The sequence below is a fragment of the Phoxinus phoxinus genome, assembly GCF_949152265.1.
Source record: "Phoxinus phoxinus genome assembly, chromosome: 1".
Lineage (NCBI taxonomy): Eukaryota > Metazoa > Chordata > Actinopteri > Cypriniformes > Leuciscidae > Phoxinus > Phoxinus phoxinus.
Genome location: NC_136876.1, coordinates 35877116 through 35896228, shown reverse-complemented (window position 1 = coordinate 35896228; position 19113 = coordinate 35877116). Strand labels below are relative to the sequence as shown.

Below are 19113 nucleotides of genomic sequence, written 5' to 3'. Positions count from 1 at the left end.
TGCTTACCAGAAATAGAGATGTCTTTAAAGGTACACTATGTAACTTTTGTTCCTCTGATGGTTAAAAAACAAAACTGCATGCATTTTGCAGAAGAACATTGTTTTGGTTGTGCTTTGGCTCTGCGTGACTGTGTGGATGAATATGGTTATCCTACTGCTCATAAAACATTCCCGACAACGCTTAAGAGATATAATCAGTTCAGATTGAAAGGATCTCAAGCTGACTAGCTGAAGACATTATTGTAGCTTTACCTATTAATAATCACGATACGGTACACGGTCCAGCACAGCACTACAACAACCATAATGAAATTATCCTTCACAACAGATAATGCTGTACAATGAACTCTGTGAGAGAGCTACATATGGCAATTTATCTATTCAATGAAATATCTTGCTCACTTGTTGAGTAATAAAAACGTTCTCTCTTCCATGTCTGCGTCACTTTTACGACATTTCAAATCCCTCAGTTCACGCCATCTCAGAAAAGCCAAGGTGATGTAATTGTTGTTTTATTACAAGCTCTGTCACGTTCTCTTTTTCCCAGCAGACTCTCCTATTTGTCGTTTCTTAAAATAGGGGATTCACTGAAGTTTCAAGATTTAGCTGCTCCATGTCAACCTTTCTAGTTCGCTGTGACAACTAACCTAACAACATTCACACCACAAAGTAGCTGGAGCAACTAATTCCGGACATGACGAGACACACAGGCGAGTAACGCATGCATGCAATTTCCCACGAAAACCATCCTGTCGGGTCTAAATTATAAACACTTATAATAAGCTTACCATAGTGAATCAGGGTTGGACAAAAACACGTTTTGGAAGGATTTATGATATATTGGCTCATTATTTAAATTTGGTTAATTTTTAACAACAAACTACATCGGAATATGAATTAGTGTAATTATCTATAATTGTCTCTGTGTAAGTGAGGTCCGTGTAATTTTTAAATGACCCTGAATGAAGAGGCATGGTGCTCTGACGTGCTATAGCACTTAGCTTTTCAGAGTTAATGCATGGGTTACATCATTGTGTGAATGTTTTAGCCTCATAATTGATGTGATTACCTAGATCCTAAGAAAGAACCCAAGTATATTATTTTATTTTTCCTGTTTGGAAACCACAATAACAGCAAGCAAAAAGATTGCTGCAGTGCTGCCAGCATCTAAAAAACAAAAATGCATATTAATGCCAATTAAATCTATCAGCATTTCATATTGTGACTCACCTTTCAGTTAACAGATTGACAGCGTCTTTATTGGAAACATTAATCATTTTTTAGAGACAAACCACCAGATCTGATTCTACTGGGTACGGATCTGCTGGGTCTCTACGGATCTGCTGGGTAATTGCATTCAAAATGAAGATTGATGGTCATTGAGTTTGTTTTAAAGCTACACGTTTGATAAAAACAAAATGTTATTAATGTGAAAAGGAAAATCTTCCAAACCGTGTATTTACACAAATACCCTTTGATAAACCAATAACAATGATTTATGTTGTAGAGCATTCAAGACAGAATTCACGGGAAATCAAAATTATTTGTTTCATGATCTTGGGATTTTTTAATTTTTTTAATCCTTTTAATAGGTGAATGCCTTTCAGAAAGAATTATATACTTTGTCTTGCAATGTAACACAGCATAAGCACTTTAAAATAATTTATTTCAAAAGACATCTACACTGATTGACAGATTAACATGATGACTATATAAAATATTTACACGAAGCACCACTTGCCAAAACGGCACCATTGCCAGTCTAAGAAGCACGCTAAAGAGTGAAGCAAAACAGAAAAACTTTGACAACATAACAGCCTTCAGAGATGTGTTGATTTGTAAAGTAGAAGCTTTATATGCTGGACTGAGGAATCCACATGTGCAGCTCACTGGTACATTATTGGTGCTTATGTGCAGATTGAGGCAGATTAAAGTTGGTCAGTGCCACCTCACATTAAGACAGGCAGCAGCTGGACTGTTTGGAAACGCCTCCCTGTGGATTGAGAAGACAATGGAATAACAATTAGAGATCAAGTATTCAATCACTGTAGTAGTATCTTTCACAGACAAACCGGGTTGATAGTGACCAACATGCAGCCGAGGTGCTGTCTTTTAAACAACTAAATGAGGGTTTGAGGTTTGGCTGGTTAGCTCCTGCTGGAGATACCGTAACTACATCATACTGGGGGTGAAAATCATGTTTTTTCACTTAAGACAATTATAAAATGGTGTATTCTGATTAAATCATTTTTTTAAAGCAACATACAATCTGCAAATATTTCATACAGCCACAAATCCGTTAATTTGATCAAGTAGTGATGCACTGAAACTTCTGAAAATGATTTTTAGTCTTCAGTCGAAGTTTTCAGGCTGAAATCATTAACAGATATGCTGTTTCATGTTGATGCGTGAATACAACTTAAATAAACGCAATTAAAAGCACGCCTGTCATCATAAGCTTTGTGCTGTAAAAAAAAATAAAAAAAAATAACTTTTGATAGGGTATGAAAAAGTCAGAGCTTTCAATTTTTGTCTAATCTAGAATGAAATTTAAACAATAAATGTTGTTTTGTGGCACTGTAATGTCTTGTGACAAGTCGCTGTAGCGTCTCAGTTCAAGTGGCACGTGAACTGTTCATTTCTTCCTCTGTCTTTACCACTAGGTACAGCACAAAATAAACACCAGAAGGTGTGTTGAAAGAAACAATATAACTTATTGAAGTGTATAATGTCTCATGTAACCACTCAATCAGTGTTTCAACCATAGAAAGAAGTCAATAAAACAGCTTGTAAACAATGTCACGTAATGATACATTTAGGGACCGTTCGGTATTTATGGAATGGGCCACCGGAGGAAAATAGGGGAGGGTCATGCCTTTTTATTCTTTGTTGAGGGGAGGGTCATCCAACTTTTTTTAGTCTAGGGGGAGGGTCACCCAACTTTTGTATTCATGAAAACAACAAACTTTCAAAGTGGCTAGTTTTGTGCATATTTTTCCATGTAGCTCTCTCAGTCTCGGTCCCCCCATAGCTAGCAGATGGGTCTGACCCAACACAAATCAGACGCGAAAGATCAAGTCCAGTTTGGCGCTGTTTGTTTGACAGTGCGCGCGCGCTCAGAAATAGTGAATCATGTCAGAACAGAACGCCAATGAAATGCTTACCCGGCAAAGCTTTAAAGCTCGATCAAATAATCAACTTTTGTGATTGCGAATCACAAGCAGTGTCCTGTGAGTGTAACTCTACCGCTGCTTTAATGTGGAGACATTAAAACATCCACGATCAAAAATTGTGATATCGCACAAGTATAAAACAACTGTTATATGTCTGAAAACAAACACAAATAACGCGTGCTACATAGGGGCTGTTTACACCTGGCCACTTGCATGCGTTTTCTCAGATCGGATAGCTATCTGATTCATCAAAACGATTCCATTTACACCTGGTGTGGTCGCATAAATGCGTTTTTGCAAAACGGATTTAAATCCTATCTTCAATTCTTCAAATAGTTTGCACGTTGGCTCATCTGCAGTGATGCGTGTTGCAGTGTTTTATATATAATAGCCTATATACTATTTTTTTGTTAATATATCTTCATTAGATATATTATTATACAAAATTAAAAAAGTAGTCAACACAGACCATCTAACAGAACATTTGAACAACATTATGTGCTTATTTTTTTAATTAACGAAATGTCAATCTTTATAACAGAAGATAACACAATACAACAATCTTCAAGATACAGTAAATCTTCAAATGTGTAACAGATTGTCACCTTTAAAACAGTCATTTGCGTGGTGGAACAAGTCATGTTAAATAGAATTATAGTTAGCATCTTAATTTAATCTTTGTTCTATTATTTTATTAGTTCATTAATTGTTAATTCAACAAATTTAATGTAAAGAGCTGGATACTTATTACTAATTAAATAATGTCAAATATAGTAAATGTATAGTTGCCATATAGCCTACTAAATATTTGACTACGTCGCACGTTAATTTCTGCTTAAATACTGCATGGAGGGATATAGCCCATTCTGCGCTCAAGCGCATGTAATCTTGCCGCAAAAGCAGGCTGGCTAATGATAATAGTCTTTAAAAATAACGATGCATTTTAATTGTTTATTAATAAACTATTTTTTTAAATCAGTGTCCGCTGCAAACATGTCTCCATACATATCCGCTGTAAAGTGCGCCTTATGGTGCGTTCACACCGGACGCGAATAGCGCGTCAGGCGCGAGTCATTTCAATGTTAAGTCAATGCAAAGACGCGTTACGCGCGTAAAACGCGTGTAACGCGTCTTTGCATTGACTTAACATTGAAATCACTCGCGCCTGACGCGCTATTCGCGTCCGGTGTGTGGGTGCAGTAAGAGAAATGCATCTTTCATACGGATTACATAATCAGATGATATTTGCTTTCGATTAGATTTTTTTTCGTTTAAAAGTGGACATATCAAGCTTTATATAGATATTTTTCTCATATATTTGAGGCTAGTATGCTATATCCTACGATATGTTTCTGCTTCTTTCTTTTTTTGACACGCTACAGTTCACGGAGACCATGAAAGCGCGCCCTGATTGTTTTATTTTATTTTACAAAAGCAAAACGTTTTCTTGTTATTGTGAGTTTACACAAATAAAATTATTGCGACTGATACATTATTATTTTCTGTATGGCCAGAAAAAGAGTATTTTAAGTTGTTTCCACTGTTGATAGGAAAATGCAAATCGCATCGGCGCCTCCATGTCATGCAGTGCGCGCTACACACTGCGCACACACACTTATGCGCCTAAGTTATGCGCCTAAGAATAGCGAACAATTATCTAGGTTAACGTTAGAGTGAGCAGCCATGCCATACGGATAATCCTCATGTTTAACAAATCAAATCATGCATTTTCTACCGCGAGTCAGCGCTGCGCCAGTTTGAAAAAGGCGGGTGTGCAGGAGTCTTTTAATGAACGTTTGGTGTAGGTCTAGGCATAGAGATATCTGAACATCTTTGCCAAGCGCAAACCAGTACAGAAGTAATCAATAAATGATCGGGGAGGGTCATGCCTTTTTTCACAATCATTTTGGAGGGTCATAGAAATTTTTTTTGCTGGCGAAGGGAGGGTCAAGCCTTTTTTGATTATAGATCTCAAAACTCCTCCGGTGGCCCCTTAAATAAATAACGAACAGTCCCTTACCTCAGGAAAGTCATTCAGTGACCAAAGTTAGAGTTAGCTTAAATAAAAACTCTAGACAGGAGCATTTTACTAAATATATACCCTTTAACATATTCATTATATTTTTTACTTGACCTGTTGTCTTCATTATTTAATGCATGTTTGAATAATTCTGTTATGGAAACAAGTTTATTACAGACACTGTTTAAATTATCAATATTTCAACTATAACTACATCCTTAAAAGTTTATATAAAAACTGCCTTATGTGCAATTTAAAACTATTTATTTTCGGGTTGATTATTAAATAAATTTGATGAATTAACGGACTATTAAATACACTTTATTTTTTGCCTAAATTAACACTTTAACTTCAGTTCAGGTGTTTATTTGGTAGGACATTTATTTAGGTGCATCACTATTAACAAGATGACAGTTATACAACCATCATGCAATGTCATATTATAAAGCACAATTCATGGAATCATCTTTTCTCTTATTTGAAATTATAACATGTAAACCCCCCACAATAACAAATAGTACAATGTTATTGCATTCCCAGATGTTACCGCTCACCCACTTTCAATGTGTCAGATGTTGATTCTTCAAAATATATAGCTACATGCTTAAAAAAATACTAACCATTTCAGTATTTTTCAGTATGCCCAGCACCCAAAAGAATAGACATAAACAGAGATGCCACTTGGGCCATGTACCTAGATGAGGTCCTGTTAGCATAGCATAGCATGCTACTGACTGTAAGGGTTTCTGGCTACCTGTCTCTGCTGCTGTCGCCTGTATTCTTCTTCACTAGCAGCGAGAGCCTGAGCCATGGCCAGATCCTCCTCCTCCTGAGGACTGAAATCCACACAGTCAGTTATAAGCTTCGAATGAAGTAAAAAATAAATTAGCTTAAAGGGCTGGCAAAATAACGTGGCTGCCTATACAGTAGAAAGGTAAAAAAGAGAAAGAAATCGGTGCTACCTAGCTAGAGAAAAGAGGCCGTTGTCTTCCGTTTTGCCAAATAGGTAGGAGAACTTCAACACCCATAATGCACTTATGTATTCCCAACAAAGACCACTCCCACAAGTATGCTCTGGATACGCTTACCAGAGTCAAATACCGCCTTCCTTTAGTAGGAAATGCTTCTTAGCAAGCTTTTAGTCATAATGGCATCAACCTGTATTGTTCATATGAGTGCAATAATTGAAAGCGCTTTGTAGGCGGTGGCTAAAGGCTGCAAAGAATTGTAAATATGGAAAGAACGCCTGCTATGTAAAACCTACCCCAAAATAACCTCTGGTTGTAGTCAACATTTCAAACTGGATGACTACATGTATAGTGTTTTATGCCAAACGAAGAGGAAAAAACTGAAAGAAACTGCAGTTCCGCCCAACCCCCCAAATCAAAACGCCGTCGCGTACAGGTACAGGCCAATTGACACCATGAGACTGTCTGAGAAGTGACGTACTGTAATCTGGTGACTGTCGCCCTTGGTCTAGCAAACGTTCCAGAACCGTTAAAAGAACCAAATGTCAAACTATTAATTTTCCGGTATTTCTTTTTTTTTTTTTTTTACTGTTTAACAATAGTAATTTTAAAAATCTAAATGTTTATTGTTAGGCCAGAAGAGTTCAGAAATACCTTAGAGTAGGCTGGCTTGTTCGAGCAGATTCAGCCAGTGACATTTCTAATGCTCTCTGGAGGGCCTGCTCCTCCGTCTGTGAAATAAAACAATGCATGGTTCAAAGACACTCAAACACAGACTTTTAAAAACACTGTAAACCTTTAAACTATCTAAAAATGAGCAACGCACCAGCCCGCCTTGATATGACACTGATGAGGGAATTACATTCTGTGCTGTGGGAGACACCATGGGTGGAGATGCAGGAGATGTCCATAGTGTACTGAGGGGCAACAGACAGTTTTTAGTACCTGAGAAAACACTCAAAACGTGTCATTTCAATTGCCGTTCAACAGTTTGGGATCAGTAAAAAGACGTTCCTTAAAGTAATTTTAATGAGCAAAGACGCATTCAACTGATCAAAAGTGAATTTATAATGTTACAAAAGATTTGCATTTCAATTACCATACATTCTGTAAACTTTACATTCATCAAAGATACTATTCATGTTTTCTATCGTGATTGTGAAAAATGTCACCATTGTAGTTCGTTTATGCTGCATCAAGAATTGCCATAGTAACTCGCATTCGTTCAGGGAGAAACCTTAATGTAATACGTTTTTTCGCATTTTCTAGTGTAAACAATAAACAACAAAGAAATGGCTCGACTTCTTTCAGATTGTTGAACACATTTGTATTTGGACATTTCTACCATGTGATGGCTTATGCAGCAGCGAAGCGCCCATGTGACACTAACTATCTGAAGACTGAAGTAAAGATGCTGAAAATTCAGCTTTGCCATCACAGGAATACATTACATTTTAAACTATATTCAAATAGAAAAAAATGTTTTGTGTGGAATTGTAATATTTCACAACATTACACTTTTTACTGTATTTTTGACCGCATGCAGCCTTGGTAAGCAAAACAGACATTTTTATTTATTTATCATCTACCAACCACAAACTTCTGAACAGCATATTCACTTGACATTTCTGAGGGCATCGCTTACACCAAAAATGCTTACCTGCTGCTCTGAGGTCTAGTGTTTCCTGTTACTCCATTAGACATGGTCCTAGAGCTCCCTCTAGTGGATGACGCCCCAGAGTTACTTGAAGAGGCGGCTTGAGCCCTCAATAAAGCAGCATGCCTAAAAAAACAAACCCCACTATTACTAGTGTACTAGCCCTCCAGAAAGATTAACTTATCATTATTAAAAATAAACTACTATGCTTACCCTGTTTTGGAGACTGGCTTGCTGTCAGTCTTACAGTCATGGTCGAGTGGATGTCTATGTTTGAGACAGTAGTTCAAGTGGCACTGGTCACATGTCACCCGAATCATTTCCTTCTGCTTACAGCCTCCCTTGGAGCATTTATTTGTAAAGATCTGGGGGGGGGGGGGACAATCAGGTCAGTATAGATTTTGCTGAGACATATTTTTCTCTCTTTTTCCTGTTGCTGTAACTTATAGTAGTATTTCCAGTATTACTCAGACTATAATTCTTTTGAAGTGATGGTGCTTTTTGTAACGTTTTCCAGTGTTAAGTGATAAATCCCATTTTTGTACTGGCTACTGTATACAGGCCACCATATAGATTTTATCAAAGAATTTGATGATTTTCTAACGGAATTGTTACAGGCTGCAGACAAAGTCTTAACTGTTGGTGATTTGAGTAAACATGTAGGTAATGAAAAAGATGAATAGGGATTGTCATTTACAGACATTCTAAACTTTATTGGAGTTAGACAACAACAACGTGTCAGGACCCACTTATTGTCGGTATCATACTTTAGATGGCGTTGAAATTCTGCAGCAAAGCAATGACATCTCAGATCATTATCTAGTCTCGTGAATACTACCATTTAGCCAAGGCTGCGGAACCAATTCCCTGTTACAAATATGGGAGAACTATCACTTCTACCACTAAAGATTGCTTTAGAAGTAATCTTCCTGATCAGTTTTTACTCCTCTGCATTCTAGCTCAGAAGAACTGTATTTTGCAACAGAAACTATTGACTATGTCTTTTCCAGCACTTTCGACACGGTTGCTGCTTTGCGCTTTGCGCTTTAAAATATTTACATTTTGTGGAAGGAAAGTGTTACTGCATACATAAAGGCCTTCAAAGCTGCTAGATCTGCTTACTTTTCAACTGTCTTAGAAGAGAACAAAGACCGCAAGAACCAGACAGGTCCACCGCACAGACCTATGACCGGCTTCGGCTCCATACCGGTGTGATGAATCCGATCTTCAAGCAAAAGGAACTGGATGAATATTTGAATGCTACCGATTCCGATCTGAATTTCGACTTGTGATGCAGCCTGAATCATGGCCAGTGGAAAACTGGACTGAACATGGTTTCTCCAAAGTTTTCACCCCATTCTGTCATCTGATGGAGTTTGGGTTGCCCCTGGCGTGCTTAGTTGGGGACACTTAATATTCAATAATATAATTGATCTGACTGTACTGACGCTGTAGTACGAGAACTGACCTGGGTGACGGCTTTTTTTAATGGAATAAATGAACTAATTTAATAATTGATTATCTTTACAATGGAACTGAATCAACACTGAACTGATTTCAGCTGAACAACAACCGAAATGCAATATTTTCCTATTATCACTGTAAAGCTGCTTTGACACAATCTGTATTGTATAAAGCACTATAAAAATAAAGGTGACTTGACGCTTTCGTGCTACCTTTCGTTTCCTCTGAGCAGGGTCAGATTTGCAGTCTCTGTCTATGTGTTCCCCAACTTTGATGTCTGGCATTTCCCCTCTTCTAATGGGAATGGGGGTGTTGCACAACGGACATACAGGAACCTGGACATCCTGCACAAGAAAACAAACATGTATCAGCCACAACCTGTATGTTATAAGCATTAATTAAATATATAATAGGGCAAGATTATTATTCATTAGACAATTATACACACCTTCTTATATGATGAAGTACACTTGTGATTTGCATAAGTTATGTGGTCTTTGCAGAAAATTTCTTCACATGCATCACATTTCATAGGAAGAAAATCTGTAGTGAACACACAGGACATTATGAAAAGACCAAAAAAGTGTTATACATCAACTAACGCTGAATCACTAAGAGCACAGCAATGTTATAAACCTTCTTAGTGACCTAAATGTTTTTTTTCAGTTGGTGATGGCTATTCAAGTGTGTGTAAATAATTTATGGCAAATAATATAACTAATCGCTGAAACTACACAACATAAATAAGGGAACAATTATTATCAGACAATGTTTTTGATCAAATTGACTGAATACTGCACAATTAATAGATCCGGCTGACATACTGGTTTATCACAACTAGATTTTGTGGTTATAAACAAGGTCACAAAAGAGGAAATGCCACACCTAATGTAATTTAACGTATTTGCCATTCACCATGTAAAGTCCATATACAAACATTAATAATTCACATGCTGCACAGGGCTCAACAATAAGGATGGCCTAATGGTAGAAACAGCGAGTTACTTTTCATAGGCTTAGAAGCATTAGTTAAAAACAGGTTTGAAATTATCAAAAAAAATTGCCCAAAAAGCCATCACGTGTATAGGATTTTTTATTTCATGCTCTCCAATTCTGATTGGTCAATCACAGTACTTCAGAAAATGGCCGATGCCCAAAGCAACACTGTATAACTGACCGCTCATCCAGAAAACCTCAACATTCATGTTCATTTATTTATATGGTAGACAGTTTATAAGTAATAAGCAGGCTAATGATTATTATCACCCTGTCTGGTTTACGTTATTATTTTCAAAGCCTGTCATGGAGTTTATAGCAGTACAAGTTTCAACTATTATTGCCAAAGAAAAAGCTAATACTGTAGGTTATATAATTGTCTTAGTGAAATAAATGTAGGCCCATTTCTAAATTAAAAGTTTGGGGTCTGTTATTAAAAAACAAAAAACCTTCTGCTCTGCCTCACCAAGGCTGCATTTACTGATAGAAAATTCAGTAAAAAGCAGTAATATTGTGAAATATGATTACAACTGTATTACAAATATATTTTAACAATGTAATTTATTCTTGTGATGACGAAGACTTAAGTGTCACATGATCTGTCAAATCATTTTAATTTTATGATTTGCTGCTCAAACATTTCTTTATTCATATTCATATTATTCATATTTATTATATTCAGGCCAATAGACTACACGGCCTTTACGGTTGAGGCCTGCTATATGGGACAGTGTGTAATCTGAGAGAAAACGCATACCGAGACGTTTGCAGGTCTTCTCTGAGCAGTGCTCCCCGAGATCAGGAAACTCCATGGCACAGCGGTGAAAAGCCTTCAGCTGCTGGACTGGAAACAGGAAATAAAACCATCACCTCTGACCGACAGTGACCTGTTGTCATACCAATCAATCAAGCTGCCAATACAAACATCACGAGTCAACCTAAAGAGTAAAACAGGCTTTAAATGCCGAAGAAGGCCTGTCAAAGAGTTGAGGTGATCCATCCTGTTTAACGTTAGCATGATAAGCTAACGCCATTACGTAACTGTTGTGTATCTGAAAGCCGCTTCACTGCTGAATCATACAGGATTAGAAAAATCTCAATACTACAACTCTCAACTAAGTTACTTTGTTTCTAATAAATATTAACTTTAACGTTATATGAAAGGGAACAAACACTAACTTAACGTTAAATGGTGTTAAGATTAGATACAATAATATACAATAATAATAACAAAGATAGGCTACTAGACAATAACATCATTTAGTTAAAAGACCGAACCTGGAAAGGTGAAATGAAACGACCGTTAATACATTTTAAGTCAAAATCGCGTAACGTTAATGTAAATAACAGCTAACGTTAACTTAGCCTAATACAGAAAAAAAACAATATCTTCTTGTCATTTGTTTAACGTTAAACACGTTATTTTTAACCAAGGTAACGTTATTTCACTTGGCATGACGGTAAATGTGTATCTTACCGAAATGAATACGAAAATCCACTTAAATTGGTGCCTCCAGTCCTTTCTAAAGCCTTTCGCTTCGAACAAGCACAGCCCTTTTAAAGTCTATGGTTCAGCCAGTCTATGGTTCAAGTCTATGGTTCAGCCAGTTTGTTTGGCGTTTTTCTAGTCGTCTGCGGGGTTTTGAGATGTCATCGCTGGAGGTATGAATCTGGCAGCAACAGGGGATTGTATTTTCAAAATAAAAGTAAGTTAGTCGAGGTTTATAAACATTCTGCAGTTTATGCCTATAGTATCCAGCTGCAGACCCGCAGCACCACCAGTTTCAGAACCCCAGCGCCAGAACCGGAAGTAGGGGCGGAGCTTACGTTCTAACACCAGCGCCAGAACCGGAAGTGAGGTGCGGAGCTTACGTTCTAAACCCACCGAGTAACGCGTTTTGGAGCGTAATTTGCTTAGACACGAAACGGTATACTTTTATTACACACGAAACGTCATACTTAATACGTATGTTATAATGATACATTAAGGTACAGAAACATTGGGCTTCACCATATTTTTAATATCGTGGTCCGTTGTATGCATTTATATTTACTATGGTTCTTTTTTTATAATAATTTTTACAATGTATTTACCTACATATTGTAAATACAGTTGTTATGATAACACATTTATTTCTATTTGTATATAGGACAGTTAAGCTGTCATTTGTAACTATACAAGAATATAGAAACTATTTAGCTATTTTAGTAAAATGTTCTTATTAAAGTGGTACTACTTACAAGCAGGAGTATGTTGTTTGTGCACCACAAATTGACACTTACCAATCAGGTATTTCAAATAATTGTAAACTAGCATGAGAGAAAATGCCACAAACTATTGTAAAGTGACACATACCATTGTTAAAGTAATTATGAAAACTGTCACCAATCATTCAGAAGTGTGCTGGACCTTGACACTGCTTTTCACAATGCAGAGTAGTGTACATCTGTAGATCCTATATTATAATGTGGATACAGCAAGTCAAATATTTGAACAAAACATTCGGGAATCTCCAGAAGGAATATATATTAAATTAATTTGTAGTTATTGTAGACTAATCCTCAATGTTTAGTCAATGGTAGCTTATCAAATGTATACACCTTTTTCAGTAAGCAGAGACAGAAAAGAGACTCAACAAATATGTAAGTTAAAGTAATGAATATTTAGAATAAAAAAGGAAAAATTACATAAAAGCAGATCATCATTCATTCAGCGCTGTGTTGTGGTTGCGCTGTGTCACGTGACAAGCAGTGACGCGTCACCTTGGAAACCATAAAGTGACAGATTCGAAATAACGGTCGCCTTGAAAAACTCACGCTGGGGGGTCAATTAGAATATTTTAAACTTACGTGTGAAAGGGTTAACATTCTTCAAATTAGTGAAAATTCTGTCATCGTTTACATGCTTGTCTCATTGTAAATAACTCCGCCCCTCACTTCCGGTTCTGGCGCTGGGGTTCTGGCGCTGGGGTTCTGAAACTGGTGGTGCTGCGGGTCTGCAGCTGGATATATCTCGTTTATGGCTGGGTGACCCAAACCAGCACGTAAGTTGTTTATTACTGTCTTGGATTGCCCTTTATCGTTGTTTCTATCATACACAAGGTATGATTGTGGTAGCACAATGCATTCATTAGAACGTTACACACGTTTTTGCTGTTAAAAGCACGACACGCGGGTCATTGAAACAAAAATCGTGGTCTGGAAACACGTGAAAAAACTTTTTTTGTGGAACTTATTTTAACTTGAGCTCTGCTGAATGACATGCGCGAGACACGAGCGCAACGGTTAAAGACCTCTGTCTAGCACGTGTTTATATTTAAAAGTATCCAGTGTGGATATATGGTTTTGTGTGAACGGCCAGTTAGATGCAAAACACTCACTACATTGCCAACGAACATATATCCAAACGACAAACACGTTTTTGCTGTTATAAGTGCGATGCAGGTCAGTGAAACAAAAATCATGGTCTAGAAACACGTTTTTGTTTTTTCAAAGGAACTTATTTTAACTTGAGCTCTGCATGACAGCCTACGGGAGACACGAGCGCAACAACGGGACGTCTGTCTCGCGCTGTTTGAAAAGTATCCAGTGTGTGGATATGGTTTTGGCGGATGCAAAACAAACACTCACTACATTGCTTTTCATTGTGCCCTTCTTCCAATTGAAAATTAATGCATGGGCATTTGCTTCTCTTCCATAAGGGATATCAAATATGCACCAATTTTAGTAGCCTATTGCAGAGTTTTTATCAGGGTTGGAGCTAAACTCTGCAGGACAGCGGCCCCTCCCGGACCAACGTTCCCCATCCCTGCTGTATGAGCCAAAAACAAGGGAACAAGTCTTATTCTCTTAAAAAAAATAAAAATACATATGGATTGTTTCATTTTTGTCTCAAATAAATAATATGTGTTGTTATTTTATACCACGAGGGGAAATAACACGTTTGCTTCCACTGGCATTTTATAGGACTTTTACGAGTGAAAAGCAGCTTGGCAGAATTGTGCTTCCGGTACTGCGGTTAAAGAGTTCCTTATTGTTTCTGGCTTCCGCCGCGGCCTTTACCAACACGCCCTGACTAGTCACGCTCTGGCTGACGTAATCACGTTATTGCTGGAGATTTCTAGAAAATACCACAAGAGGACGTGATTCAGCAATTTTCGTAGTAAAAAGTAAAAACAAATCACTACCATGGTGATCTCGAATATTATTTAAACACAAGACGACATATTTAATATTGTTGCGCTGTAGTTTTTTTAAAAGATTTTTTTCGTAAGAGAAAACATTTTATTAAAAAAAGAATATGGATGCATATAATAATAGCCTACAAAAGAAAAATATGCATAATATATATATATATATATATATATATATATATATATATATATATATATATATATATATATATATATATATGTGTGTGTGTTATGCATATTTTTCTTTTATTATTATATATATACATACATTTCTTTATTAGATTAACAACGTAGTTTGCATGCTCTGTGACTAAAAAGACTAATTTTCCTTGAATTTCATTCGGATATTATATTTTAATCATACTGTTTACATCAATAAATAGAAAATCATATTATAGACTATATAACTCAATTTCAATCTGTTCACTTTTTTTTTTTTTTTTGTAATCACAAGAAATATTAAATGATCAGAAGGTGGCTATTCTCTCTGGAAAGTGCTGGAAAGGTAGATGTCACAATGACAGTGCTGGAAATGAACCTGGAACTGAACATTGTGGCTGCATATGTGTCATCCCTTGATGAGCAATAAAGGCCGTGTTCTCTCTTTTTGACTCTTGCTAGGTCTTGTATACATCACACCAGATATCAGAGGAGGACTCAGGACTGGGATCACCTGTCAGAATTTCGACGGCTTGGAGACGAGGTGTTAGAAAAAGGGAACTTGGTCGCTGCAGATCTGTTTTGTTCTAATACTTCCTGTAACAAAAGAGAAGGTACAGGCAAATTACCATCATAAAAGTCAGTAAGAGACTTAAGCATTACTTATGACAACATAGACAATATCAATCATTAAGAAAAACAATATTCTTTAATGGAACACCACAAGCTGGAAAAGGAAAATATCTGGTGCATTTATTTTTGGCCCTGCATCTTTTCACCACACGGTGGCAGTAATGTTGTTTTCTTATAATATTTGAGTGGGACCTACACAACATATCCTTCAAATGTTATACTTCTAATACTTTTTTAACTATACGTCATTACAAATATGCCTGTAAATGTATACATAATATGGTTTCAATATTACTATCAAATTATGCTATAGAAATGTAGGGGTCAATATTAGAGTTTGTTTTCTTTTAAATGATTGACTACTGTATAACTGTATGATCTACTGTATGATCATTAAATCAAAAAAGGGCATTACCGGTATTTAGTATTATGTTCCAGAATCTGTCATGCAAGATTGGCGTTCTTTTCCATGTTTACACCTATAACCTGTAGAGCATCAATCTAAAGTTTTGCCACATTTACTCTGTATAATTTACTATAAATTAGGCATATATGCCTATTATTAACATTTGATAACTGGGGAGCTAACTCTTATAGTTACAAAACAGCTCCAATAGAGAAAGTCAAGATCATGGTGTTTTTTGTTGTTGCTTTTTTTAAAGATAATTTCACTTTTTGCGCTTAATCTTATGTTTTGTTGGCTTAGTCTCAAATGTAAGAGGGCCAATAACCTAGTTATTTTTACACAAGTTCAACCAAAAATCACAATTCTGTCCTCATTCACTAACCCTCATGATCCACACCTGCAGGACGTTTACTTCTTTATATAAAAGAAGATATTTTGAGGAATGTGTTTTTTCTTCACATAATAAAAGTCAGTGGGGTCCGTCGCTCTGCAAAGCATTAAGGGGTGAGTAAATGATGCCTGCATTTTCATTTGAAGTTGAACTATCCCTTTAAAAGAGCGTGAAAAAGCAATGCAGTCGAGAAGATTAACAGCTAATGTTCAGGCTGTGAAAACACATGGATTCTGAAACCCTCAATAATCTCTAACAGGTTAATTAGTCTATTGATCACTCAAGCAATGATCCAATTTAAAGATCTGAAATTCCTATATTTGCAGAATAGGTTTACACAACACGCATAAACACCCTCGCATTTAAATAATCCAAAACAAAGAGCACGCAGTCGTCGCCTCTCATTATGCAACAGTGCTCAGTCATGCTCCTGGAGGCCCGTGTAAAAGATCACTCCGGAGCTCATCTCTGATTCTTCCCTGGTACAAGAGCACCTGGCTCATAAGCTGCTAATTTTGCTGCCAGATGGCACCGCTCGGAGAACACCTGCTTCATCATCGGGATTCCTTTACGTCGCTGAAACTCTGTCTGCTCGAATAGTAAAATGATTGCAATAATTTCATATCCGCTTATTAACCCTTCTTTGCAAGAGCAAACGTTTATGCCTACAAACGTGCGGTGGCTTTCTGCCAAAATGTCTCCCTGTAGGTCAGCCTCCATTTCTCTGTGCGGTGACAGCGTCTGTCAAATAGCATCATAAACGCGTTTGTTTAGGGGCCGCTCATCACCGTTTCTCACTCACCCTGTCAGCGGTGTCACAAATTTCCCAGGTGTCCAGTACTTGCAAAGCATTTCACTTTTTTTTATAGGTGCGTTTGACATTCCGTGCCTCATACACACATTCACACTTTCTAAACTGCGGGGGTTTCCTGCTGAAATGTGACTCACTTTTCCACGCTGAGCACTAAAATCCGAGGCTTTTGGTGTGAGATTCAGAGGGACACAATTCAAACATTATTTATGAAAATTCTTATAGGTGTTTAAAACATTATTTATGAAAATTCTTATAGATGTTTCTGCAAATGTATACTGACAGTAAGCAATTAAGCAAAAAGAAATTGAGTCTTATAATGAATTCACACAGCCACAATGTTAAAAAAAGTTGCTGCCTTAAATGAAGTACAATCAACTTGGATGTTTAAGTCATTTCAACTGAAATTGCATTAAACTGAGTTGAATCTTGTATAACTTATAAAAGAAGTTGAAAATTGCTAACTTACTTTCATGAGTTAAAGCAATGTAAAAAACAAACATATGTTGTTATATATGATCATATACTTTTTTTTTAACTGACATTTGTGACCCTGGACCACAAAACAAGTCATATGGGTACATTTTTGGAAATTGAGATTTATATACCATCTGAATGCTGAATACATAAGCTTTCAATTGATGTATGTTGGTTTGTTAGGAAGGATAGGAAAATATTTGGCCGAGATACAACTATTAGAAAATCTGAAATCTGAGGGTGCAAAAATATCGAAACATTGAGAAAATCGCCTTAAAAGTTGTCCATTTATGTTGCCGATTGTGCTGGTAGGAAATTTACAAAATATCTTATGGAACATGATCTTTACTTAATGTCCTAATGATTTTTGGCATACAAGAAAAATCGATAATTTTGACCCATACAATGTATGGTTGGCTATTGCCACAAATATACCCGTGCGACTTGTGACTGGTTTTGTGATCCAGGGTCACATTTGGTTATTTTAAAAGTACACGATCAAACTTTCTTTGCACTGAAGTATTTTCAGTAACCCAGCGGTGACCAACTCCTTGAGTCCAACTATAAACAAACAGGTCTTTCTTTGTTTTGTCCTTACATTCAGTTGAGCGCATCCAGAAATATAAGCTAGGCAGTGACTCTAAATTGGATAGTAATTACTGCCACGACAAATTGAAGGGAAGCAATCCAACGTATTTTCTATTATGAGATAGTATTATTCTTGGTTAATAATCCCTTTATGCATGATTGAATTTTGATAGGCTGTCTGAATGATAATTGCGCGTAATAAACCATTGCATCTGAAGGCTTGTTAAGCTTTTGTGATTGGGCATATCAGTATTTCTTATTAAGAATTGCAAAGCAGGTTTGGATGTGTACATTTTAGCCCACTGTTAATGCCTGCAAAAGCTCTACACTACTACTTTAGGTCTAATTTACCTAATTTTTGTGCTAAGGTGTTAAACACGTTTAAAAATAAAGGTTGCAGTTAGAAGGGGTTTCACACTCTTAAAAAAAGCTTCAATGGGGTTCTATATAGAACTCTGGGTGACTCAGTTTTATGGAACCATTTAAGGAACCCATGAAATGTCTTAATGATTGCATGATATCTTACATCATGTTTAACAGGTTATTTAAAAAAATGTTTTAGTAATGAATTATATTTACGAGCTGTGTAATTCATAACATTTAATTAAAAATGAAAAATAATTCAAGCTAAATTAATTAATTAAAACTAAATCCATAAAATGATGCCATAATGGGCATCATTTTAAAAGGTTCTGACATAACGTCTATATATAGACCCCACAAGAGAATAGGTTCTTTAAAGCTTCTTTAGAACTATAGACTGTTGTTATTTTAATGGTATGCTTTGAAGGGGCAATTTTTAAAAAACAATATAGCAACTCATGAACCAAAAACAAAAATTCAAATAGTTTTTAAGAAGTTTTTTTTTTTTTTGGTGAACCTTTGAATAACCTTTATTTTAAGAATATGTATATGACTGAAAGCTGAACATCTGATAGGACACATAATTCTCAGTAGACCCAGTAGATTTATTATAGCCATACACTGTAAACAATTAGGCTATGATCGATAAGTTATGACGTGTTTTTACATTGCTATTATTTTCAACTTTTTTAAGTTATACAAGATTCGCCTATTTTTTTGAAGTCAGTTAAATGTCATTTAAGTTGAAATGACTTGCATCCAAGTTGTTTGTACTTAAAAAATTGAAGGCAGTAACTTTTTTACAGTGTGCATG

General features: G+C 36.4%; 2 protein-coding genes across 10 annotated transcripts in view; one reads left to right on the top strand and one right to left on the bottom strand.

Annotated features, from left to right (window-relative positions):
- uncx (UNC homeobox) overlaps nt 1–19113 on the top strand; it is a 100133-nt gene that overhangs the window by 71983 nt on the left and 9037 nt on the right. For 2 of the 3 annotated variants that reach the window (XM_079599264.1, XM_079599262.1), the window contains one exon: nt 15093–15244. In XM_079599264.1, the coding sequence (XP_079455390.1) occupies nt 15093–15244 (152 nt within the window). Of the gene's footprint in view, nt 1–12172; nt 13323–15092; nt 15245–19113 lie in introns of those variants that run through there. The other variant, XM_079599263.1, reaches the window with a different exon arrangement.
- On the bottom strand, nt 1650–14111 carry zfand2a (zinc finger, AN1-type domain 2A). Of its 7 annotated transcripts, none has more exons than XM_079599564.1 (11): nt 13909–14111; nt 11756–11948; nt 11036–11122; nt 9731–9825; nt 9495–9626; nt 8032–8183; nt 7822–7944; nt 6988–7078; nt 6816–6892; nt 5948–6029; nt 1650–1993 (listed from the first exon to the last, which is right to left on the bottom strand). In XM_079599564.1, exons 3-11 carry the CDS (start codon nt 11088–11090, stop codon nt 1955–1957), a joined length of 846 nt encoding a protein of 281 aa, XP_079455690.1. In that variant the 5' UTR covers nt 11091–11122; nt 11756–11948; nt 13909–14111; the 3' UTR covers nt 1650–1954. The 7 variants fall into 7 exon arrangements, with proteins under 7 accessions (XP_079455690.1, XP_079455688.1, XP_079455694.1 ...); XM_079599562.1 differs by having other exon boundaries at nt 11756–12024; nt 13303–14093; XM_079599568.1 differs by having other exon boundaries at nt 5888–6029; nt 13909–14093.